General features: G+C 47.6%; 1 protein-coding gene across 1 annotated transcript in view; it reads left to right on the top strand.

Moving 5' to 3' along the window:
* PAPPA (pappalysin 1) overlaps positions 1-24,897 on the top strand; it is a 173,312-nt gene extending 148,415 nt beyond the window's left edge. Inside the window, exons 18-22 of the mRNA XM_062505610.1 lie at positions 186-333; positions 2,943-3,052; positions 9,553-9,624; positions 13,879-13,977; positions 24,790-24,897. Of these exons, the coding sequence (XP_062361594.1) occupies positions 186-333; positions 2,943-3,052; positions 9,553-9,624; positions 13,879-13,977; positions 24,790-24,897 (537 nt within the window). The remainder of the gene's footprint in view (positions 1-185; positions 334-2,942; positions 3,053-9,552; positions 9,625-13,878; positions 13,978-24,789) is intronic.
* Positions 24,898-26,170: the final 1,273 nt, after the last annotated feature.

Genomic DNA, 26,170 nt, shown 5'->3' with positions numbered 1-26,170 from the left:
TTCCTTTTCTTTATTCTTTGGAAGAAAACTCCTTATTGCCCCACCCAGGGCTAGCATTCCCCACTAGGGGCTTTTCCAACTCCAACACAACTTTGCTCCCAGCTCAGCTCTGCTCGCTTCTCACCTCTCAGTCTCTCCTTGTTATTTTTGGGTCAATCTTCATTATCTCCTTCCCTCATTCCCAGGGCCGTGGGAGCAACGTGATCCACTGCCGGAAGGATGGCACCTGGAGCGGGTCCTTCCACCTGTGCAGGGAGATGCAGGGGCAGTGTGCTCTGCCCACCCAGCTCAACAGCCACCTGAAGCTGCAGTGTGCCGGAGGCTACGGCATAGGTGGGTGAGCACCCTGACACCTGTCTCCAGATGGGAGCTGGCAGAAGGAGACCAGCAAAAGGATGGGAATGGCAGGGAAGGAGGAAGGAGCCTGCAGTCCTTTAAGTCACCTTCTCTGGACCTGTTTGCCCGAGTGAGAACCTGCTATGAGAGGCTTTTCAGGGAAATGCTTTTAGGAAACATGAAGCTCTGAGAGGCCAGGCAGCATGTAGCGTGCTCTGACTGCAGGCTTCTTGCAGGGCTTCCAGTTTTACAGTGTCGCTTCTTGGCCAGCTGTTTTTCAGGGGCAGCAGCATGCCAGGCTGTGCCAGAGACACATCCAGTCTGCAAAATAGAGGGAGGGATTGTACCTGCTTTTGCTCTTATGCTTTCGTAATGCCCCACTCCTTCAGCCACATGCACAAACCTGTGCTTCAGAAGCTGAAAGTCAGGAAGGTGACAGAAGAATGCAGCACCAGGATAATTTAGGTCTCCCCAGAAACAGTATGAGACCAGCTGAGCATTCCCTTTGGTATGACAGTGGTTTAAGAGTTGTTTTAAAGGGTCTGTTTTCCTCCTCCTTTCTGGGGTACCTGCTTCCTGTGCAAGTGGTGATGACCCCTGTGCTCAGCCTGGCTTTGTGTCACCCAGGCACAGGGACGGACAGACACTCTCAGCTGTACACACTATATTGTCTTTTCAGCCCCCATTTTGGGGGTCTCCCTGCTGTAAGGGCTGCAACAGGAGCAGCACTGCCTGCAGCCCACACAGGTTTGTGAGGCCCCTTCCTGCAGCCCCCCTCCCAGCCCCTGCCATCCCCCTCCTGCCTCCGCCTGTCCCTTTGAACTTGGAGAAATTTCCTCCTTGCGCAGCTCCCTCATTATATCGCAGCCATGCGGAGGACTACGAGCCTCCTTGTGTTCCCTCCCTGGGGAGGAGAACACGACCTGGATGAGATCACCGCTCTGTAATGATGCCAATTACAGATCATATATCAAAACAATTCCGACCCGCTCCTCTCCATGAGCGTGGTGGAGCGCGGGAGAGCGAGCGGTGAGGAGCCTGCGGCGACTCTTAATGTGGAGAGGTGTTTTACCCTTGAGACGAGGTTACCTCCAGGGCCAGACAGGTTTTTGCAAGGAGAGAAACCCCAGTTCCTGGTTTGGAGGGGAGCATCTCAGTGCTGGGTGCCTGCCAGCTCTCGGTCCTGTGGCAGCGATGTTGGCAGGTGCCGATCCCAGGGACTGGTGGGCCTGGCCTCAGGATGGGACCACACAGCATCATGGAGGTGAGGGATGCATGGGGCAGACCCCCCACAAGAGTGTGGCTCTCTCTGGAGAGGGATTTAGAGCTCAGAGAGGGCACAGTGGGCTCAGGCTCTCATCCTCAGCAGATGGAGACATACCACACACTTTGTAGGCTCACCCAGCACCAACTTTTTGGATCAGATGTTGGAGTTTTCCTCTCTTGGCATTTTTGAAAGCCTGATCTATGTCCTTTTGTAAAAGCTTCCACCACACTCATGGAGAGGAGCCAGTCATTCACTATGGGGGTGGTGTCAATAGGCCTCATGCAGTAGGTCCTTGGAGCCACTTCCAGGTGTCCTGGGAAAGCAAAACAAACCCCAAGCACTCCCCATCTTTCCAGCCTAGGTCTGGCTGCTCCCACTGACTCCTCCAAGTGGAGAATGTAAGAAGGCAGAAGCAGGTGGGAAAAATAATAGCAACCAGGCCTGGTCACTATGAATCCCACACACCTTTGGTAATTCCTCAGACACCTAATCTGCCCTTCCAGGCTGAGGCGTGTGTTGAGCCAAAATTCAGCTCTCCAAACCAGTGCAGAGATTAATTCCTTCCCCAGTGCTGATTGGAGTGCAGAAATCCTAATGACATGTTTGCAGCAGCTGTGCCATTCAAGAGTGATTTTCCAGGGGGTAAATGGTAATGGTCCAACACACAAGGGCTTATGGTTGTGTCACCACAGGGCTCTGGGATATTGCTGCAGAGTATCGCAGCATGTTTTAATAAAGAAAGGACAGGATTCCCACTGGGCATGACAGTTAATCAGAGAAAAAATAAAAAAAGGTTTATGTGTGAACAAAGCCATCATTACCTTTCTGCGTACTTCTTATTGACTGTGGGACCTGGGTGATAGCTGGTCTCCAATATCATTAGACGGGAAGATTTGGAAGATCATTATTGGATGTTTGTAAATCTGACAGATCAAACAATAGGTTTCTGCCATGTCACAGGTGAGATGAGTTTGACAGCTTCTCCCTAATCAGCCCCACTTCTTGAAAGAGCAGTTGAAATGGAAAACAAACCTTCATATTGTCTTGATGATCTGAAAGTGCAAAGCCTGACCCCCTTCTTGGAGTTAATAGTCAGAGAAATACTTAGATTTGCAGCTTGTTCAAAAGGCCCTGGAATACCTGCCACCCCCACACTCTCCTGCTTAGTACAGAGCTGTACTCAGCACTTCACGTGTGGCTAGGAGATATGTGATAGTTATGGTTGACTGCTAATTGCAATTTAGGAAAAATGAGCTGTAATCCTGTCCTTCAGCTGGAAGGATGCTGGAAGGGTCAGAAGCTTTATCCTGTAGCTTTATCCCCTTTGTGTTTTGAGCAGGCACAGAGTGTACCACCTCCTGTCTGGATCACAGTCACGAGCCCATCCTCCTGCGCGTGAACGAGACCGTGCAAGACATCCAGCACTGGATGAACCCACAGAGAGTGAAGGTCAGTGCCTGGAGACTGCACAAACCACATCTTTGTTGCGTGTTTATGAGTGGTCAATGTTACCTGTGGAAAATGGGGAATTTGGACTTTTAGGAAAGAATTCCTGATTTTTCTTGTGTCTGTTCTAGTAACATGGTAGCTTTCTCTCCAAGTGGCTTTTTCTTCAAGTTGCTTTCTCTCTGTGTTTTCCAAGTGAAAGTCAGTTCAAGGTAAAAGCCTCACATCAGTGGGGTTTGATCTGGAAATGGGATTCATGCCACAGGAAGATGTGACAGACAGCCAGAGAAAGGGCACTGGCCAGGCTTTATTTTCTTCCTCCTGCTCTGTATTTTGCATTCTTTGGGTGGCAGAGCTGGATTTTTCTGTGCTGCTTCTGGATGACAAAAGAAGCTGATACAGAGGGTTTTTCATTTCCCGACCCCGTGGAGCTGGCTGAGTGCTCCCCCACCCCTCTGCCCGCATGTGAGAGCTGCCTGCTCAGCACAACCCCTTCCAGAGGTCACCACTTCTCCCTCCTGCCTGCTGCAAACACACAGCCAGCATTAACTGCTCACAGCTCCCCGTCCTGAGTGCCCTCCAGCACACACCAGTGGCAGCGTGCCCTGATGGGGATGCGCACACCCTGTGCAGTGCTTTGCATGCACACACTCAGTCCCACACTCATCTGGCTCTTCCTGGAAACCTTCACGTTCCTACAAACAAACCAGGTGTTTGTGACTTTACGGTATTTCTGCAGGTGTGGAAGTCTAACTGGACATGCTCAAGCATGTGGTGGAAGATGGTGGCACATCAGGTGTCACCAGGGTGCAAGTTACTGGTGGTGCTTGAGAAAACACCTCTGGCTTTTACATACCTGGTTCTGGCTTTGCAGGAGTCTGTTTTACACACCTGAACTCCATTAAGAAGGAGAACAAGCAGCCAACACAGCCCCAGCATGTCCTGAGCAGCTTTGACAGTCTATTTGCTTCTCTACTTGCCTAAATGTGTGCCCAGGGCTTGGGATTTTTGAAATCTGGCCTTGGCCGTGTGTACCAAGTGACTCCAGAACTCTCCACCACTTTGAACTTCACTGTTTGACACAGATCAAGAGAATACATCTGGGAAAGGAGTGGGAAACATAAGACCAGAGAATATGACCAGCTCATAATGTCCCTCCCAGCTTCCCATTGGCTGCAGACACCGAGGTTCTGTGACTGCCTTAAGACAAGGCTTTGCCAAGTTTCTGGCATGAAACATAAAGAAAATCCCTATCTCTGTATGAGGGGCAATTTCTCACTGGCCCTATCCTGAGTGCCAGACTTTAAAGTGGTTTGTAATTCACGGGGAAATAAAGTGACAGCTTCCCTCCCGTTCTCTCTGCACTCCTTCACTTATTGATGCGGGTGTGTGGAGGGAGCTGTAACGAGTTTTATACCTGCAGGTCTCTGGAGGGCTCATTAGGCAGCAGGGAAAACATAGAGTAGTAAAGGGGGAGACAAGGGGAGTGAGGGATGGAGGAGAAATCATGGTTTCCAAGAGCACAGCAGTAAATAAGCCCTTTTTTTTTTTTTTTCCTGATGGTGAAGATCTTGCAAGGGCTTTAGGCCCTGAGCAGATACAAGTTCCATCCCACAAATGCTTTGCAACTAGAGGGTGAGATTTGGGCTGGAAAACTTGTGTTGGGAGGGAAGACATGCCAGAAGGGATTAAAAAAAAGTCTTTAATTAAAAAAATTGGTAGCTGTAAAACATCCATCTTATCCAACTCTGCAGATAAGGGGATGTGACCCACGGGGAGCGGTACCTCTTGGGGCACCACTGGGAGAAATGCTGCTTCTGGTGGGAGTGGGGACACCCTGGAGAGATGGGACTGGGATGCCTTGGGGGAAGGTCCCCAGGGCAATGTGTTATATATCATTAATAACCCGTGTCTCTGTTTATGGCCAGTGACAGCTTTGCTGTTGTGCCATATGAGCACAGGGAGCAGCTGGTTGCATTTACATGGCGAGTCTTTGTGCATCTCAGAGTACTTGAATGACGCAAAGGAAACACTTTTTGTTGCTTTAATTTCAGGCACAAGTAAAGTACAAATGAGGGCAGGATGGGAAGAAGATAAAGGCAGGACCGATCTGTGGTGCTTACCTTTGAGGGGATGGGGACAGAGAAAACATAGGGAGAGCTGACAAGAAGAAAAAAACAATTTGTCTGCAGCAGATCTCTTAGCAACATCTGTTATGGAAGGAAATTGGAAAGAAGGAACTATCCCTTCTCTGAGGGTTGTTTAGAGCAGAGCTGTGCAAATCACTTGATTTTTCGGTTCACTCAAAGTTCTTTCAAATTGAAAAAAAACAAAATATTCCCTAATCAAAGTGACTCTTTTGTTATTGTGATTTTTGGTGAACCAAAAAATTGGAAGAAAAAACATGTTGGTTTGAACATAATGTAGCTTTTAATTTCCAAGGAAATTCTGTAAACTTTGTGTTTCGTGAAAACGGAAGAAAAAACAAAAACACAACGAAAACTTAGAAATTAAATGTCCTCTCAAACAATAAACAAAAACAGATATTTCCTTTCACAAAATGTCTAAATATTTCTGTGTTTTTCAGAATTGGTTAAATTTGAGGTGCTTTGTTGGGTCTGAAACAGTTTGCTGGAATCAGTATAAGCTGGCAGTGTCTTCCAAATCGGTATTTTCATCAAGAAGGAAAAAAAAAATCACCTGAAATCTTCTGTGCCTTTGTTGTGCTGTGGGATGTGTTCAGAGCAGCCAGTGCTGTCCCCCAGTTTTTCCCTTCACTGTGTGTGGCACATGGAGCTCCTGAAGACACCGATGGATAGAGCTGCCAAAACTGACTGTGCAGGCAGCGGGGGGAAAAGGGAAATATCTCCTAGAGACAGCTTGACAGCTTTTTCCCATTGACTGCAGAGAAACAGAGCAGACACCTCATTTCTTAGGTTGTCTGAACTTGGGTTCTTGCCTTAGTGCTGAGCAGGGACAGGCTAAGTAGTGTGCAGGAATGTGCATGCCTGGGAGAGCCTTCAAAGGGTCTGCATGTCCCAGTGGCCATGAGTGTGGCCATGGCCCCCCTTCCCATATGGACTGCAAGCCGTGGGATTAAAAATGTCCAGAACTCTTTCGTGGGAATGCTCCTTAAATACTCCCCTAATCAGTTTTGCACTTTTCTTCCTTCCTTCTCCTGTCCATTATTTTTTTATTATCATTATTCTTGGTTTAGTTTGATTTGTTTGGGTTTTTTGTTTGTTTGTTTTTGTTGTTGTTGTTGGTTTTTTTTTTGTTGTTGTTGTTGTTTTGGTTTTTTGTTGTTTTTTTTTGTTTTGTTTGAGAGAGAGAGAGAGTTTCAGGCTCATTTTGCAGCAGGAAAATTGAGTCATGGAAGAGTGATGTGACCTCGTGTGGTGCAGCAGCTTCACTCCTGGGAAGGCAGGAGATCCCATTCCATCTGTGGCCACAGGAGGAGACAGCCCCCAGGTCCCCTTTCCTGGCAGCAGTGGCCGATCCCCTCACTCATAAAGCCCACGGTTAATTATCCTGTTCCTTTAGTGCCTGAGGAGCGAGTTAGCTGAGAGCAGGAGGTGCCAGTCCCTGGGCTCCAGCCCGGGGGGACACTTGACCCATCTAAGGTGGAGGAAAGCTCTCCACCGGCCTCCCTGGGAGAAACCTGATTCCCTCTGCAGCCCCCAAAGGGTTGACATCATTGTGTTAGTCCCACCACGGGAGGGAAGTGCTGGGTCTTCCTTCATCAGGAGAAAATGACTTGATTTGGTTCCCCGGCTCTTTGTTACCCTGTCCCTTCCCAGCAGATGGAGTGACAGCCACCCCCGCAGATGTGGCAGGGTGGGGACAGGACCGAGTGACCCTCCCAGCTGCACAGCTGTGCAGCAGGAGCCCATGCACGAGGGGAGCTGGGGCAAGAGGGCAGCAGATGTCACCACAGGGGCCTGGAGCACGGGGAAGGGACAGGGAAGGGACAGGGCTCCCAAGGGCAGTGGCCAGATAGGCTTTATTCCCCAGGCGCCACCTGGAATGTGGCGATGTGGTGCTTCCATACACTTCTTTCCACGTCCTTTGTTGGCATTCAGAATCCACCTGTCTGTGCACGCTGATTGCATCACATTGTGCTCATGTGCCAGCTTTACCCATCCTTGCTTGCTTTCTATACATTTGTTTATGTCAGGTGCCCCATGCCAAACCCTGTAGCACCTGTATGCCTGTTTGCACTGCGGGAAGCAGAAATGATGCCCAGCAATCCAAATCCCAATTTCTTGGTTTTCTAGCCCAGTCTCTCCCTCTACTCACATTTCTCTCCAGTGCACTACGTGCAACACAGCAGCAGTCTGAGGGTACAAACATGCTGGGTGGTAGGAACTGAGGGCTTGGAAAACCAGAAAGAGGAGTCAGGACTATGACCTACGGTCTTTCCCTCTGCTTCCAGCTCCAGGAATGTTAGCAGGATTGAATTTAGCTTTAGTGGTGTCTACTAGCAAAGGATTATCCAAGTGGAGGACAGAGTAACTGGCATGAATCTGTTGGCGGGTGCCACTCCAGAGGAATGGGAATGTCCCACTGACCCAGTGATTAACCTGGCACCTGGCTTTCCTGTGCTGTGGAGAGCAACCTGAGGCTGCATTCCTGTTCCTTGGAGGATGTGAGGCCAAGGCTGTGTTTGGGATTGAGGATGACCTTGAGCGAGCACTCAGCACTGTGTCAGTAGAGACTTCACCTCCCATCCGTTCCTTTAAGGGAGGCACTGGCATTTTAATGTTGAAGGGTCAGGAAAACAGTCAGTGCATCCTCTGTGAGAGATTGCTCTCACATGGAAAGCTCCTTTCTGAAGAGCCTGGTTCAGGGCTATTTGGTTTCTTTTGTTCACTCCACATGCTCACACATTCACATAGTGAGGTTTTGTAAATATTGATGCTTCTTACCAGGGGGAATGTGAGGTGCTCTTTGGAAGTGAACTTCTTTCACTTATGGTCTGCTGGCCTTGGATATAAGTGACAAACTCCTGAGTTTTTCCACTTTGTTCTAATTATTGGGTTCAAATGCTCTTGAACTGCTTCCTTTACTCTCCCTGCTCCCACTCTGTTGACTGGCCTTTTTTATTTTCAAACCTAGAAAAGTTTCCTTTCTTTCCCCTCTGAAGTGCAGTAAACAGAAGACAGGGAGAGGAGGGGAAATAAAAATCCTCACCATTTGTGGCAGACAACAGCCTGGAAATCTCCAGCTGTCTGTCAAGAGCATGCCAGGGGAATGTGTGACACCACGGGGCCCCCGCACCTTGCAGCCTCCCTCCCTCCCAGGGGATAGACAACATTCTCCCCTCCCCAGCCACTTCTCTGCTCACACAGACAGGCCCTGTTGCGAGGCAGGTGGGGCAAGCTGGGCTTGACTAATAGTGGAAAATCCAAGAGCATCGGAAAGATAAACAGCCAGAGCCAGATAGTATAAAAGTCCTTTTTTCTAGCATACGCCAGGTAAGCCTCAAATGACAGAAACTGTAAAAACAAGCTGAGGTTCCCTTGCAGATGGATTAAATTAGCCCTCAGATGAACAGGGGAAGGGATGGCTTGTGCATTGGGTCTTCCCAAATGTTAATGCCTTCCTTCCCCAGGCCTCCATCCAACCCCAACCCCACACTTTAGGTGAGTATCTGAGTATCTTGTTAAACTGGACACTGTAGTGCTTCATCCATGGGCAATAACCCCAAAGAAACATTGTGCCTGATGTAAACATTGTGCCTGGTGTCCTGCTGGATGGATAGGAGTCCTATCTCCAGGACACCCATGGTGTGAAACTGCCATCTCCACTGACGAGCCAAAGTTTTCATCCACTCTTTAAATCTGGGTGTCCATGGCTATGGCTGCCCTGACTGTCATTGTCTAGGAGGCTGGTCATCATTTTTGCCCCAAACCAAGTGTGATTTTATTTTTTTTTTTTCTACAGACAGAGTTGGTAGAGAAATTATTATAAAGCTCTTAAAATGTAGCAGAGGATGGTGTCCTGTCTGAAGGTGTGTGGTGGGAGGTGCTTTTATTTAAGATGGTGCTAAAATGTATCTGAAAATCCACCTTTAGCTGCTTCCATCCTCAAGAATTAAATGTATGATGGGCAGTGAAAGAAAGCAATGCTTGGCAGCACCAAAGAAATCCCTAAAATAATTCCTAGAATGCCTCCCCTCTACCCAAGAGCAAAAGAGGACCTGTGCCCTTGCCTTTCCCTGCCACGTTTCCCCACCACGAGTGAAATATTGGGCATGACATTTTAGGAGAACCTCAAATATTATTTTAATCTCAAATGCTCTGTTATTGCAAGTGTCAAGTCCAACACTTCTTGTAAATACCTGGAGGACAGCCAGGTTCTGAGAACACAAGAGGTGTTAGGAACTGAACTTCATTGGTTAAGTACTGGAGAGCCATAAGAGCCAGCACACTGACTTTCTGTACACTGATTTCTTTGTCTTAACCTGTTACTTTTTTTTTTTTTAAATTTCTTCCCTCCAGAGTGTTGTCTGCACAGCAGGACTCAAGTGGTACCCTCACCCTTCCCTGATTCATTGTGTTAAAGGATGTGAGGTGAGTTTGGGTTTAGCTCAGGTGGTCCACGGTGACTCTCCTAAATCTTACAGAAACAATCACTGCAGGCATGTGGACTGTAAATTCTGGTTTTCAAGTGGGGCAAGCATCCTATCATACAGACTGATTGCCTGCATCAGTTCTGACACTCAGTAGGGAAATCGGTGGTTTTCCCAGAGATGCTGGTTGGTGACTCTCACAGGAGTTAAATGATTAAGCAGCTCAAAAACATTGGTTGACCAAAAGAATTTCCCCAAATCTGGGAGTTTCTGGGAAGTTGCAAAAGCCTTCTCTTCATTTTCCTTGATCTTGACTTCTTTGAGGGACAATTCTTTCCAAGGCCAGCTAAGCTTTGGGGATTGGTGAGGGCAGAGAAAGTTTAGGAAAGCCAGAGATGATACCACTGGGTGGATAGCACAGCTGGACAGTGAGCAAATCATACCTCCTTCCAAATCACACTGGCCACCTCTGTCTAAAACAGAAAGGAATAATCAGAAACATGCAGTTACATTTCAGCTGTGATACTCTTTTAGAGTCTTGCAATTTACTTGATAAATTAATTACTTTGAAGGATGTTGTTTCTGCCAGCAGCAAATTTTTGAGATGTCTGAGAAGACTGAAGATGCTTCTGGTGTTTAAACAGGGCTGGAGCACCTCTGTCTGGGTCATGGCCCTCATTTGGTTTCCATCATGACAGCCCTTGAGTATCTCACCCACATCAAGAAGTCAATCCTTGTGGTACCTCTGGAAGGTTGGGCAGCTCCATGCCCGTGTTAGGAATGGGCTGGCTCACAGGCAGAGGCACAGATGGAGATGGGCAGTGGCAGGGCTGTGTCTTGCTTCCTCATATCCTGACTTTGTGCCACACGGACCAGACTCAGCTCCCAGTAACCCGAGCACACTGAAGTTATTTGCCCAAAGTGTCAGAACATGGGGCTGAATTCCTGAATATGACACAAAGCTCCAGACCACACTGCTGTGGGATGTGATTTGTCTTGAAGTGAAAGACAGGTTTCCTTTGCATACAAATGTTGGGCCCAAGAGGGTAATAACTCTCCAACAATGTAATAGTTTCTGTCTAGCTGTTCCCTAAATGAAAAGCATTCTGCTGTCAGTGCTCTGAATGTCATAAGCTGTCTCACGCATCGCATTCATGCAGGCTGGCTGGGTGCCCCCATTCTCCAAAAAGAGCTGAAATAACATCCAGCCGCCATTAAAAAATGCCATTCAGGTGCTGATGCACCACTGGGTATCCATCCTCCTGCTGTTTAAGGATAGCTGTTACTGAGACAAACTTTGCAATGATGTAATAATTTACCAGAAGCCATTATTACTGACATGCTTCTTCTCAGCATTTTCTTCCCTTCCATCACTGCTAATTGCCAGATCCCTCTGCATCAACAGGAACTTTCTTCTTTTCGACATTCATTCAGCAGTGTCACTGCATCGTAATCCATCATCTGGGAAGGCTTTGCCCAGACAATTGATAATGGCCTCTAGCATCATTTGCAGAGCATGATGCTTCCAGGATCCATGGATGGGCCAGAGTTTGGCATTAAGATTTCAGAATAAATGCCATCTTCACCAAGCCTTTTTTTTTTTTCATTGTTTTTTTCCTTTTTTTTTTTTTTTTCCCATGACAATGGAAACAAAGACTAATAAGCCAGTAGGTCAATAATGCTGGGCCATGAAGCTGAGACAACCCCTAATGTATGGACATCCTTAGCATTAGGGAGGCTTCCCCGAACAGGCGACTGCAAGTGGGGCATTATTTGGCTCTTGGTGATAGCAGTGGGAACCCCGGCAGCTGCTGCAATGTGATTTTTTGTCGCTCCCTAGTGGCAGGAACAGAGGCTTATGAGTCAGCCCCGTACTTGCCCGCACCTAACTTGGGTGTTTCAGTAGCAAATGAATCCCTCAGGATTACCTGTATCGTCCTCCAAAAATATCAGAGCACTAAGACATGCATGAAGAGCAACAGAGACCTCACCCTCCACAGCCAGGCCTCCAGGGTCTCCCAAGAAGGATTTTGGTCCCAAATCAAAATGGATGCTTTTTGTCCCATTCTTTTCCTCCAAGATGCTGGCTTGTCTACTCTGTCCCAGAGCAAATTCTTCCACGAGTTTCTTTATGGATTTTCCAGCATTCATAGGTGTAGGATACGGGTATAGGGATGGAAATTTAAAGTCAAGATTTCCCATCAAGCAGGCACAGACAGGCAACACAAGAGAAACATGGAGAAGCCTGCAGAATTTCCTGTGAGGTTGAACAAAGTTCACCGTTTTAAATATTGCCAGGCTGGCCTCAAAACATCTCTCTGTCTATTTATAAATCATTCCCTTTTAAATCTTAGAATATTAATTAAATTAGAATGGGGCTTTCAAGTCAAAGTCTTTGCCTGTACAAATAAATCAATATCTGTGGAAATCAGTGGAGTTAAGACAGTTTAGAGGGACAGGAGCCTCACACTGTAACTCTGATTTCCTTGTCAACATTTGCAGTATCTGCACGTAATTAAACAAGTGACATTCAATGAGTCTGTCCCCTCCTGGTAATCCTGCTGTGGTCTGATATTGCTATCATTGCCTGGGTTTCTGCTACCTGATAGAAATATTTAAATTTGCAGCACAGCAGCAGTAAAAGCATGCATTTGCCCTGCTCCATTGAGTTCATTTCAATTCTGATGAGTGTGGCCATGGTGTGCTCTGGGGAGAGCACGGCGAGCTCTCGTGGCTTCTTCTTCAGGTATCCATCATCTGGGACACTCTGGGTCTGCAATTGCTGCAAAATCTTCCCGGGAAACCATCCCAAGCCATCCTGCCTGCTCTGCAATGATGTCTTCCTGAAGGAGAGTCCCTGGTGTGTTCATCTCAGTGCAGAATAAGTGAATTTTCCAATGAGCAGAAAAAATGGGAATGGCCTGATGAGCCTGTGCGTGTGAGAGTTACAGAGATGTGACTGTGCTCTCTGCTGATCATCCATTTTTCTGAGCTTTCATTGCTGCCTGGGATTCTCATACCTGGCATGGTCCTTTTTTACCATCAGGTACAGCTTAGACTTCCAAGGAAGACTTCTGTCCTTGCAGACCAAGAGGGCTCTAATGTGCAATGAAAGACTTCAGGCCTTTCCTTTGGAATCATGGTTATTATTCAGGCCCTGTGCAGCACATGGACTAGTGATCACATTGCCCAGCCTAATGACCACATTTTCAAAGTGATTTATGAATTCTACTTAACAGCTCTCCACAATGTCCCTCTGAATAATTGCCATTATCGCAGCTCTGAACTGTGGAGTGGAGGAAGATCACGTGCCGTGGCCAAGGTCCCACGCAGTCACTGCTGTTCAGAGAACAGGAGAGCATGGTCCCTGTGCTGAGCTCAGACCTCTTCCATTCCTCTTGGTGATTTGTTTCGTGCCCTCGTTGCTGACACATGTTGCGTAGTCAGGAGAACTGTGTTGAAAAGCTCAGCTATTAAAAGCAAGCCCATTTTGCTGCAATACATAACCTTCTTCTTATCCCACACAGTTTAGAAAGGTTAGCTTAAAATTATCAAAGGTGCCACAATTTTAGATGCCTGGATGCTGTCTCTGGGCCTAGTCAAATTAATATTCCTGAAGCATCCTCTTATGTGGGATGTGAAGAGCCAACAAGGGCTCATTTCCCTTCCATCTACTGTCCTTTTTTTTTCTGTCTGTTTTGAAAGGAAAGGAGAATAATTATCTCTTGCTTTTCCGGGCAGCTGGTATGTTACAAACTGTATAGCTGCTTCAAATGTTTGTGTTCTTCTTCTGAAATATTGTTACAGGTTTCAGGATTATAGAATCATAGAATGGTTTGGGTTGGAAAGGGCATTGAGGTCATCCACTTCCATTCTCCTGCCATGGCAGGGACGCCTCCCACTGTCCCAGGCTTCTCCCAGCCCCAGTGTCCAACCTTGGCCTTGGACACTGCCAGGGATCCAGGGCAGCCACAGCTTCTGTGTGCCAGATTCTCACCATCTTCACAGGGAGGGATTTCTTCTGGACATTCAACCTAAATTTCCCTTCTCTCAGTTTGAAGCCATTTCCCCTTGTCCTGTCACTCCATCCCTTTTCAGTTCCCCTGTAGCCGTTCAGACACTGGAAGGTGCTGTGAGGTCTCCACACAACCTTCTCCTCTCCAGCCACGACTTTCTCACCCCATCTCCATAAGGAAGGGGCTCATTTTATCCATGTCCACACTCTCAACCTTTTCCTGTTTTTTTCCTTTTTCAGCCTTTCATGGGGGACAACTACTGTGACTCCATCAACAACAGAGCCTTCTGCAACTATGATGGTGGGGACTGCTGTGCCTCAACAGTCAAGACCAAAAAGGTAGGTATTCCCTTTCCTCTTTTCATGGGATTTACTTCTTGAGTGCTTCTTTGTGCCTGGGAAAAAAAATATTTTTGCTGAAAAAAGGGATGTCCAAGGTCTCAGAAGGACCTTCAGCCCAGCCATTAGCACACCATAGGCACTGAGTTGTTGCTGGTTCATTTATTATCCATCCTCAAGGCTCCAAAGGGAAACTAGGGGTTAGCAGTCATTAAGAAAATAGGAGAGAGTAAAAGGAAAGCATCATTGTGGATCTGTTCTTTGAAGCATGTGTGCCCACATGTGCCTGGCTTGCTGCTGACTGTCCTATCCCAGAGTGGGACAGAGAAGAATGTGGAGCAGGACAGCAGGGATGGGTTGAGATGTCAAATATTTTCTGCACAGAGACCACATAGACCAGAGCCTTACAAAAAGAGACAAGTTAGTGACACAGATCTATAAAATCATTATTTAAGATAGGGAGGATGCTTAGGGAAGTAAAATCCACTGGTTTTAATCTCTCAGCATTGAGGGAGTGAAGTGGTAATTTCCTGGAAGCAGGATCCAAACAGACAGAGGAACATCCTTATTGGCACAGTGTGTGTTTGAGTAAGAAGATGCATTGCCACAGAGTATTATTAAGAACAAAAATATATTTGAAGTCAAAAAAAGAGCAGGCCTATTTGTGGAGCTTTGCTCCATCAGTGGCTATTAGACGTTGTGATCTGGATGCAGTTTCTGGCTGAGGAATATTTGAGCCCTTTGCTGCTTGAGCCTGGGGAAGAATCCCTCCCCACACATCCCCCTTTTTTCTGCTTCTTTAACACACATTTCTGAGCACTGTTATAGATAGTGACTGGAGTGATAGGGTTTATGTCTTGCACAACATTTTATAGTTTTCTAAGCAGAAGGGATTTGGAGCTAGGTTCCTCCCAGAAATTAAGCAAATTTTAGCCTCTACCAGGTGAATATTTTACCTTGTCTTCCAGATTGGTGTGCAGAACAAAATGGAAAATCCAGTTATGTTAAGTATCTGATACATATTAATAAATAATAAAACCTGAAGGAGCTTGGGCTCAGCATGTGACACCATCCATGTCACCCAGCTGAGGAAGGAGCTCTGCAGGGAGCCAGCTTTGGCTGGAGATTTCTTTTCCTTGGTTCAGCATTGTGGCTGTCTCTGGTCCATCTGGGAACACCGGGGAAGGGAGATGCACATGCCCTGGCAAGTGGAAGGAGTTTATTTCTCCTCTGGAGAAAATGCAGGGGGAAAGGTTGTTTCCTTAGCTGTGCTCTTTTTGGACAAGTATTCCCCTTCTATCATGGTGTTCCTTTTGTAAAGTGTCCTGGAGCCATGTGCAGGGAAGCCTAGGCAGGGGAGCTCCTCTGTTCCCCGCAGATGGAGTAGGGCATGGAGACCCCAGAAGGGCTCCCTGGTGAAATAGCCACTGCAGAGATGCGCAGGATGACAGACAGTGGCTCATCTTCAGTTGTCTGCAATAAGAGATTCCTATCTCTGGCTGGTTTTCCACCTCCTTGGGAGGAGCAGCCCAACAGCAGCACAGTTTGCTTGCTGATCTCCCACGAGCCGGGAGGGCAGAGCTGGAAGTGCCCAGTAGCTCAGCATGGTGTAGGTCTTCTCCTCCCAAAACAGCCTGCCTGGGAAACTTTATCTCGCTGCCTTCAGGCTGGAGAGCAGGCGATGAAAAATCCCAAGCAGTGTCAGAAGAACGAAAGCGAGGTGCCTGGGAGGGGACCGACCCAAACCAGCCCCATCAGGACAGGAGCTAAGGGCACAACTGAAACACAAGGGATGTGAGAGATGATTTGGGGGGGAGGGTGAGGGGGGGGGGGGGGAAGAGGGATAGAATTAAGGTTTGGGAGCAGAATTTATTGCTGGGCAGGGAGTTGAGACCAAGTGGGATCTGCACAGAGTTGTGAACATTTACCAGCCAGGCGACTCACGCTCGAAATATCTGCTGCTTCCCTGCCACCCAGAAACCAAGTGACCTCCCAAGGAGGGAAAGCACTTTGTAGCCCAGTGGCTTACTGTTTTCTGTGCTAAAATGATGCAAAGGGCAAATGGTCAGAGAGGGCAGCTGGTCACACCTTTGATGGATTTTTCCCATGGAGGGGGAGGTTTTTTAGCTTTTTGGAGATAAGTCTGCTTCACGGACTTCCCTGGGAGCTGGATTGTTGTGACTAGGGAATTAGGCTTGCCCTTGCTGGCAGTTTGGAACCCCCCATCCTTGAGATCACACAGTTGGAGGGCTGAGCTGTGGAGCCCATCATATCCCTGGCATGCATTCAGCCTCCAAAGTCTCCTCTTCCCTCCCAAAACACCAACAACATCCCAGGAGCTGAACTAGGCACCTGGGAGAAGTGAGGAAAACCACCTTCTCCTTGGATCTTCCACACTAAAAGCAAGATGCAAAGTCCCAGTTTATTACATTTATAGGGTAAAAGGGGGAATAATAACCCAGCCTGGGGGGGCTGTGGGGTCAGAGTCAAGGAGGCAGCAGGAGAACCTCGCTCCTGCAAAGCAGCTGCCGACACCTGCGGCAGCAGCCATGGGGCCGTGGGGCTTGGCTCTCCCAGTTATTTTCCCATCTGAGGCCTTTGACTGAGACCAGATTTCAGGCCAGGCTGTTCAAATACAGCCCTCCCTTTGAAGAGGTTTATGAGTGGAGCATTACAGGAGATATTCCAAAGGGAAAAACAATGAAAGGTGAGAGAAAAGGGAGCTGAATAAAAATACCCCGCATACCAAATCCTTCCAGCACAGTTTGCCACCTACTTAAAAAGGCACAGTTTTAAAATACACATTGGGTGTAAAAGCCAAAAACCTGGAGGAGACATAGGGAGGGGCGAGTCCAGCTCTGTTAATTCCAATACCAGATGAGGATGTATTTTCATATGGTTGTAGAGAGAGTGAGACACATGAAAGAGACTGCTTTGCTCCTTTTCTTTCAGGGTTACATACTATGTGGCAGATGTGTCAGTCTTTTAAAGCCCCTGCAAGTTTGCCCATAAATGTCCAACATTTATGCAACACCTGTTTTTCTCCCAAAATGTCACAGGGCATTTTAAAAGCTTTAGATTTATCATCTTTTCCCCGCAGCAGCCATTGCTGAGGTGACACATGGTTCACATTTAAGAGAACATAGCAACTCCACACATTATTTTGGGAAAGGGCTGAAGATTAACATTGCACCATGTGAAGATTCAGGAGTTAACAGTCGAGTAAGCGCTGGCTTCAGATCTTTAGTGTCCGCAAACTGTCAAGACTTAAGTTTCACTGCAGTCCCACTGCCCTCCCAAACACACTTTGGGCTGCACACAGTGCTGTGAACAGGCTGCCTGAAAGCAAAATGCTTCAACCCTTACTTAATGTGAGATTTTCCACGCTCCTGTTTTGTTGCCCTGAAAATGCAAAAGGGACTTCCATGCTTATCCCATGTTTTCCCTTTGCATTTGAGCATTAGCAAGGAATGACCTTGTGGATTCTGTCAGCGAGCAGAGAACAGAGCAGTGTGACTTATCTGACCAAGTAGCAACTAATCAGCACTGCTGCTTAGATAGGAAATAATGAGTATTTGCCCTGCACTGTTCACAGTCAGGCTGGAGAGCTTAAAAGAAATCATTAAAGGCCTCTTTTGAATGCTGCAAGTGGCAACAAATAAATTCAGTCATAATCTGGGCATAAATTCGAGACAAGCGCAGTCAGAAAGCAGGAAAAAGAGACATTCATCAGCTTAATTATTTGTTGTGCGCTAATTGATGAGCGTCGCCCTGCAGTGGGCCAGAAGCCAGGGACGAGTGCCACCCAAGGAAGCAGGGACATGGGCAGGCTGTGTGGGGAGCAGGGGGCTGATGGCAGATCTGTTGCTGGGGCAGGGGATGGGGCCATGCTGCTCACAGCTTGCCCTGTGCATGACCCAGGAGCAGCTTTGAGAGACAGGAAGGCCATTGCCGCCAACCTCCAAGGGAGAGAAAGCTTCTGTTGTGTATCTGGAGGGGATAAAGTCTTCCGTGAAGGACAAAGCAAAATACCATCTCCTTTTAATCTTCCTCCCCTCCTGACCCAGCACAGGTTGCCAGCTCCCTTCTGCCTGGCTGCTCTAGGAAGCTGCTTCTTGCTTTGTATCCTGCCACAGATAAAAGAAGACACTATTTTCTAAAACATTACATACGTGACACTGCCAGAATGAGGGAAATAAATAACCTGGGCATAACTGGCTGTCTCTGGGCTCTTGGCCGCCTGCGAGGAGCTCGTGGGGTGTGCAGCACTGCTGGGAGAGGCTCTGGCTGTTTCCTCTGATTCATTTCAGGAAATCTTCTCTCCAGTAACTGTCTCCTCCACTTCTTTTCTTCCCCTTCTCTTTTATAAGTTTTCCCTAGACAAGATTGTCTAGAAAGGCCTCACAGAAACCAGAAATTCTTTCTTTAGGCCCTGCTTACGTACTTTGTTTCAGACTTGGATCACAGGTTTGCCTGGTTGAAGGTCCTGCAGTCTAGTCCCTGTAGATTTAAATGCACTGAATTTGCTGTTTTAAAATTCCCTCAACTTCAACCATTTCTAAGGGTGAACTTTCATCTCTCTTTCCTCTCTGTCTTTCCTTTCTGTCACAGAAGGGATAAACCTACAGCTCCCACGAGAAAAACCTGCCTCACTCAGTTATCACTCAGGTTTTCCTTCAGCTGCTTTGCCCAGTTGCAGTTGGTAAAAAAAGAGAAAAACTGTCCTGTCCTTTCAGCCTCTTGACATTTCTGTCCAACACCTTGGAGAGGAAAACCAGCAAGTGCCTTGGCGGAAAACAAATGAGGGCTTGTGGTAGATAGAGGGCTGTGTGGGATTCATCCAAAGCTTTGCTTATCTAAAAGATAGGCCAGTTATCAAAACCTCTTCAGAGACTTCATGGCTGAGAATTCAAGGCCTAAAGAAAAGATCTTTGAACTGAGGGGCTGCTGCTGGCTCCAGCAGGGATTTCTAAAGGCTGTCCCTGTCTCCCCGGGAAGTGAGGAGATGAGTCTGCACTCCTACCCCTAAGCCAACAGAAATAACCGCTTCTCAGTGTTTTGGAGAAATAAGCACCTTCTCCGAGCTGTCCGACTGCAACACAGACCCGTCTTAGGCACTATCAGACCTTTCTGCATTACCACAACATGGTTTTGAGGCAGTTGGTGCCATCAGAAGCTTAAGTGACCACCCCAGCTGAGGAAATCCTGTTTATCCAGAAGAACTGATGCTCCTGCCCCGATGCTGCTCCTAACTGCGGGCCTGTCCCCAGAGCTGTGTGTGTTTGTCAGCTCTATAATTAGCCAGGGAGATACAATGAATGGTGGGTGAGCAGGGAGGAAGGCAGGACACAATGCTGAGTGTTGCTTCATGCCTCTGGCAGCGGCTGCGCGCTCCAAGCACGCGGGCTCTCCCCGGCGTGTGGCTGAACTCACTTCCCCAGCAGCCCTCGGTCACAGGCTCAGTGGCTGTAGCTGTTTGCCATGTGAGAGGAGCATTTCCAGTCAGGGTTGGTTGGGATGGGAGCTTATTTTGGGGCTCAAAGCTTGGTTTCATAATCCTTCAGGGAGGCTTTCCAGGCGTCAATAAATTAAAAGCAGTGATGGTAGTAGCACATGTTGCCTATCCTGAGAGAACTGTTCTTGGCTTCAAGGGACATGGGGCTTCCCACAACATACAGCATTCCCAGGGGATGTGCTGGTGGAGGGTGTTTGCTTTGCTATCCGACCTCACTTCATTAGCAAGTGTTACAAAAAACAGCGAACAAACCTTCCCTGCTCCACCGCCAGCTATTTGGCCTCTGGGTGGTCTGGCTCCTATTAAATCTTTGGTGATTATTTAGACTAATTACATTCATGTTTGCACAATCAGTAGCACGAGAGTAGGAAGCACAGCTGATTGCTGAGCAACTGAGCTCCGTGTGGTTTGGCAGACCGGCTCCCTCGCTCTCCTCCATGGGCAGGCGGGGATGCGGGATCCATGCGGGCTGGGCTTTCCTGGGAATCCCTGCTGGCTTTGGGCCATCCTGCTCCCACTGGTTCTGGTGAGGCTGCTCCCAATTTGCACATGATGGAGAGAGAAGAGCATATGTTGGTTTCAGCTGAGCTGCATCTCGATACAACACAACTTCTGGTTTCACTGGGGGAAAGTTTGATTTATGGTGGGGTAGTTAACGGAAACTCAACCTTTTAGAACTGGATTTTCTGCACGGAGAGGAGGTTTCCTGCCAGCTTTGTCGTCCCAGGCCCTCTGGAGCAGTGCCCTAGGTGTGAACCCACATACCAGCGCTCAGAGCTAAAAGGGGGCTCGCTCTTGCTCCGTTATCTCAAACTGGTGACCTCAATGCTGAAAACTGTTGGGAAGACCCTTCCAAGATGCTTTTTTATCCCACAAGGGCCTCGTCAGGGAACAGAATAGTCACTGGTGTTTGAGCTGGGGGGCTCTGGGGAGGCACAGGGCTGTGACACTCAGCACAGGCTGCCACACTTATCTCCCAGGCCGCACTGCCCACCGAGGCTGTGCCTGCAGCAGGGCCTCCACAGCCCCAGTGAGGCCTGTCTGGGAGATTTCGCAAACACTTCAGGGCTGAAATCTAACAACAGCCTGTTTCCCAACACTTTGCAGCCCTCCTCCCCTGCTTCCCCCTCCCTGGGCCTGATCCTGCCTGCCCTGGTGCTGCTGTGAGCCAACCCCAGGCATAGGCAGAAGGCACAGCCAGGTCAGCCTGATACCAGGCTCTGTGAAGGACAAGCTTACTGCATTTTCAGAGCTGTTTTCCATCCCTCCCTGTACCTATCTGGGATTTCTCCTGTCAACATTCCCACCAGTTCCCTACAGACTGGCCTTTCTCAGCAGGGATCTGCCTTGGGATGTCACCAGCCTCTTCAGATAGGTGCATGTAGTGAGGAGTTATGACCTCTCCCTCGTTCCATGACCTGCATCCTCATTCCTCATTGCTCTGTCGCATTGTTGTCCTTGTTCCCACAGTTAGGAGCATGACATCCAGGACAAATCTAGCCCTGTTTCTAAGAGGCAGCTTGAGTTCTATCCAAGGTCTCATCACTTAGTGTGGGAGAGGATTCTTAGGGCTCCCATGCCTTGGTGGAGAAGGAAGTCTGAGGTCATGAACTGTGCAGCAATGGTGGTATGTTGGTTGAGGTGTTTTGGGTCTGTCGTGAGTTACTCCTGGGCATTTGTGCCACCCTCCTGCCCATCCTGTGAGCCCACACCTGCTCCTCTAGGTTCAGAGCAGGATGTGTCATGTCCTGCACGCTCCAGGTGACAGGAATGATGGAGGTTGTGTCTCTTTTCTCTTGATGATGGATAGTCTGTGGTCCAGTGTGGTTCTGGCATGACTCACATCCCCCTGAGCATTGTTGATTCAGTGCCATGACTGCTCTGGATCGTCTCCAAGAGCTGTGTGTGTAGGTGTGTGGAGCTGTGTTCTTCACTTACGTCTTTTTCAATCTATTTTAGCTGGTCTGAGGGTACAGTATCTTGCATTACTTCATTAAATGGCCAAGACAGGCTCTAAGCTTAATTTTTAGCTTTTTCTTCTCATCTTCCTAAACATTTTCCGGGTTTTCTACATGGGGAGATGGACTTAGTTGAAAGGCAGGGCTTGGTGTTTTGAAGGAAGAGGAGCTGACTCCTTACTCCTGTCTCGACAATGGCCCTTATCTGGAAATTTCAATGCAGGTCGTGTATTGTGGTAATGAGTTGGGCTTTCACAGACCTATTTAAAAAGAAAAGAGGTAGTTAATCTTGGAGTATGTATATCTGGGCTCCACACCTAAATGGGCTATCATTCAGTGAAAGGCTCAGCATTTATTATTTCTAGCACATCCAGCAGTTCTGTTTCATGGCTGTGTACTCCAGAGGCTGTCATTGTGTGAGCCCAAGGCAACAGACAGTCCTTCTTCTAAGGGGTTTTACAGTTTCCCTGAGCTGGGTACTTCAGACAGTCCCAGCAGATTCTGTGTGTGGGTTAAATTCCCTAAATACCTATGGAAATCAGGTCCTTGGGGAACTCAAATGTGTATTTGTTGTAAATGTTGTTTAAAGTGGAAAACCCTGTATTACAGCTAAGTTTTTGGAGAATTTTGTCATATCTAATATGACTGTGGCTGTGCTCATTACCCAGAGAAATCTCTGCCTTTTCACATAATAGAAAACTGTTCTCTGGAGCTCACTGCCATAAGACAAAACAATTCATCTATCTGGACAATAGCACTGTAAAAATTGAATTGCATAAAAAGCTTCCATAAGGGACATAAAGTGAATAAGACTGATCTGATCAGGAAGAAACCATTCTCCATCAAGCTACCCACTGCTGGGAACTGCTGCTGAGCCACGAAGCTGTCTGCTCTGGGGACCACAGCTCTGCCTAAGAGATAGCTTCTGCTCTTCTATCCATGACCACTACTGGGAGACAAGAAACAGCCAGACATTTCTTCTCTAGTTGTTCCATCTCCCCAGGAATTTGCTATAATACAGCAGCAATCCTGTGTCATACATGCACCTTTTCAGGTCACTCCAGGGCTGAACATAGCCTGTGAGAAACCAAAGAGGAAAACAAGAGATTCACAAGGAGAAATACAAGGAGAGGAAATGAAGGAGGTAGAGCACTTAAGGCAACATCAAACTCATGCCACTTTGGGTGTCCAGGGTTGCTGTTTCAGCAGAGAGTAGGTGAAGGGAATGTGAGCTGGTGGATTGGAGACAGAGCCTAGCAGGGCTTTCTCTCCTGGCTCTGATGTTCCTGCAGTTGAAATGGGAGCATGTTTGGGATCTCCATGCCTGCAGCACATCTTGCTTAAGCCTGGACAACAGCAGAGAAGAAGTGAAGTAGGCTGTCACCACTAATTTCAGCCAATTTACTGAAATACCTGAATTGGGTGTGTGGTTGACCTGTATTCAATGCAAAGTGTGGATCCATCTTCCCTGTGTCTCCTCTGAATGAAGGGGCCACTTAATTGCCTTTGTCAGGTTGTTACAGGCAAACACAGGGAATCCAGGCCAGGGAGAGGAAAAAACTTGATCAAGACAAATGAAAGAATTAGGTTCCCAGGTCTCGCCTCCAACCAGTAGCTTCATTGTACATTGGGGAGGATTTTTTAAGTCAAAATCATGGCCAAATCCAGGTTGAACTGAATGATTCAGAATAAAAAAATGAAAATACGGGAAAATTCCAGGCGTACTTAAATGTTTTGTTTGAGCATTTTCTAAGTGAAACAAGTTTTCATTTCAAAACATAAATTTTGCTGTGAAATAATCTTTTTTTATTTGTTTGTCTTGAAGGGAAAGGTCAAACCTGAAATGTAGCAGATAATCTAAACCAAAATGTTTCCTTCTACACTGAACAGAAAAGCTCAGTTTTTATTTTGTATGTATCTTTTCTTTTTCCTTTCCAGTATTTTAACTCAGTCATTAAACAATCCCTCCTCAGCCTCCTCCCCAGACCCCATTGTTTGCAGACTTCTCTCTTTTCCTATCTAAGAATATTCATAACACTGTGATATGAGACAGTCCTGCTTGGGCTGGCTTCTGTTGGATCAAGTGACACTTAAGCTCCTATTGTTTTCTGCAGTTTATAAACTTATTCAGTTGCCAGTTATTTGGATTCATTTACTTCTAACGTGTTGGACTCTTTCTTCTCTTTGCAATCTCCATATTTGCGCAATTGTAGATTCAGATTATTCACTGGTTATTTAGTTCTTAGGTCACTGAGGCCGTGGCTTAATGAAGTGTCATCACCCTATTCCACCTGAAGGGTCGGGTCTTCTGTGAATGGAGTCAAAAGCAAGGGGGGGAGGTTCTCTCAGCCCTGATTTGGTGATGAGAATTGGCTATTTAGTGTTTCTGTCAGCATGTCCCTGCCTTAGGCTCTCCAGTTGTGAAATAAAGCTCCACACCCCTCCTTCCCAAATTGTGAGCGTCAGGAGAAAGGCATCCTGGAGAGGGACAGGCAGGGACTCGTGTGGAAGGTCTAGATGGAGATGACAGTACAATTCTGTGTCCTCATTCCTAGATGTGCTGTGGGTGATGCATAGGGAACAGGCAGACTTGTAGCCTGGAGAAAATTGTTTGTGAAAGAGAGAGTGAACGTGTGGCAGCGGAGCCAGGGGGAGCAGACAGAGCGTGTGCAGCGCTTGCTGGGAACATTGGAACAGGTTGTGGCACTGCCTTGGAAGGAGTGTAAAGGAGGGGAATGAGGTCATTTGTTCAGTCTGTGCAGATGGGAGAAATTCTTGGGAATTCACTTCAGGGCAAGTGAGACACTTGTCCCACTGCCTTTTCTGCAGGTAAATACTGTGATGCAGTAGGCCCAAATCAGCTTTCAGTGGCCAGGCTATTGTTCCAGCTCCTTCCCACTCTTCTCCAGAGGGGTCACAGATAGATGACAGATGGTGAATGCAGCAGTGTCCCACTGCATTCCTCTGCTGTGCCTCCATGCCCATTAGCTGCATCTCCTGACCTCAAACACAAGAGGTGTCCAGAGAAGCCTCTGGTAGACTCCAACCTCATTGACCTGTGAGACACCACTTGGTTCAGCTCCAGAGAAATTGGACCCAAGAACATTCATAGTCAAGTGCACAAATGGACTTAAATAAAGCAGCAGCACCCAAACCATAAGCCCTTAGGAACCTCAGTGCAGCACCAGTTCAGCACTAACATAAATCACTGTAGAAAATAACATAGTCAAGATTGCAACTGATCTCTGAAGATTTAATCCCAGAGATCTTTTTTGTTCTCCAGGCTGCTGTAGGTGTGTTCCTTCCCTCACGCCTTTCTGTTTTTGACTTCTCTCCCAGGTGACACCGTTTCCTATGTCCTGTGACCTACAAGGAGAGTGTGCTTGCCGGGACCCCAACGCCCAAGAGCACAACCAGAAAGACCTCCGTGGCTTCAGTCTTGGGTAAAGCCAAGTGACTTGGAAAGAAGGACCACACTGCTCAAGGCAGGCTAGGAGAGACACCACATCCCTTTTGGTATCATTTTTAACATTTAGCTGCTCAACTGGATGGCATTTCTGCACCAGGGACCCTTAGAATTCAACCAGTCTGCCTTTAATTTTTGTCCAAGGAGAACTCCAAGTAGGGGTTTATGTATTAATTATATCTTAAATAGTGATGATGAGAAAAAAAAACAACCAAGAGTCAAGTCAAGACGACTTTCATGTATCAAAACAGCATGTTATGCCCACCTAATTTGAACAGTTAATATCTAGATTCAAGGCGAGAAACAAACTATTTATGTACACATATTTATAGAAATAAGTAGAGAAAGAGAGAAAGAGTGAGAGATTATGATCAACGCAAAAACACTTTCACCTCCTCAGCACTCACAACTCAGACCATTCGTGCAAGAGGCTGAGCTCTTGGAGGACTCCAAGCTGAGCCTTTTCTGATGCTGAATGCCAAGGTATCGCATGCTCGGGGCACTGTGGTTGGGGTGGGATCTCCACAGGGCTGGGCCTCTTGGCAAGTGACTTGCCAGGAGCCCGACCAGCTCGAGATGTGGGATGCATCTGCTCCTCACAGGAATGCTACTTCCAGCCAGGCAGCTCAGCAGACTGCAGTGGCCTTTCTGTACAGCTCCTCCTTCTCCCCCTGCCCTCAAAGAGTCAACAAAAAGCCCCCTTGTAGCCTGCAGGGCTTCTGGGATGTTTCTGTGTGGAGCTGGGCAGGCGGTGCCGTGGTGGAGCGAGGGAGTGTGGAGTCTAAGGACTGGCATTGAGGAACATGGATGATTGCTTCTGAGGAGCACAGAGAGGGGAACTCGCACCCACACTTGTCATTTGAGCATGTCTGCTGCTGCTACTCCTGCTGCTATGTCCCATACAAATAGTTTCCTTACTGTGTCAGGACAGGGTGAAAAACAACCCCATGCAACCAAACAGTCTGCCTTAAAGCTTACCTACAACCTGCCTTTCAAACCCTCTGGTCTCTTCCTCAGCATTGGGGCAAGAAAACAGGACACCAGCCAGCCAAAGGAATCTGCTTTCTGGTCTCCACCCTGCCAAGTGGCTCTCGAGGCCTCCTCCACCCGACTCTCATGGTGATCTGATTCTCATAACTTCTTTGTGCTTCTGTTTTCTCGGGAGAGGGGAAGAGGAGGAGGAGGAGACACCTGCCATGAGGAAAGACCCGTAGGAGACAGTATTAGAATTATGGCCATATTTGCCAGTATTAA

Source organism: Cinclus cinclus, chromosome 19 (genome assembly GCF_963662255.1).
Source record: "Cinclus cinclus chromosome 19, bCinCin1.1, whole genome shotgun sequence".
Lineage (NCBI taxonomy): Eukaryota > Metazoa > Chordata > Aves > Passeriformes > Cinclidae > Cinclus > Cinclus cinclus.
The sequence above is the reverse complement of the archived record's forward strand: the minus strand, read 5'-3'. Positions and strand labels throughout refer to the sequence as shown.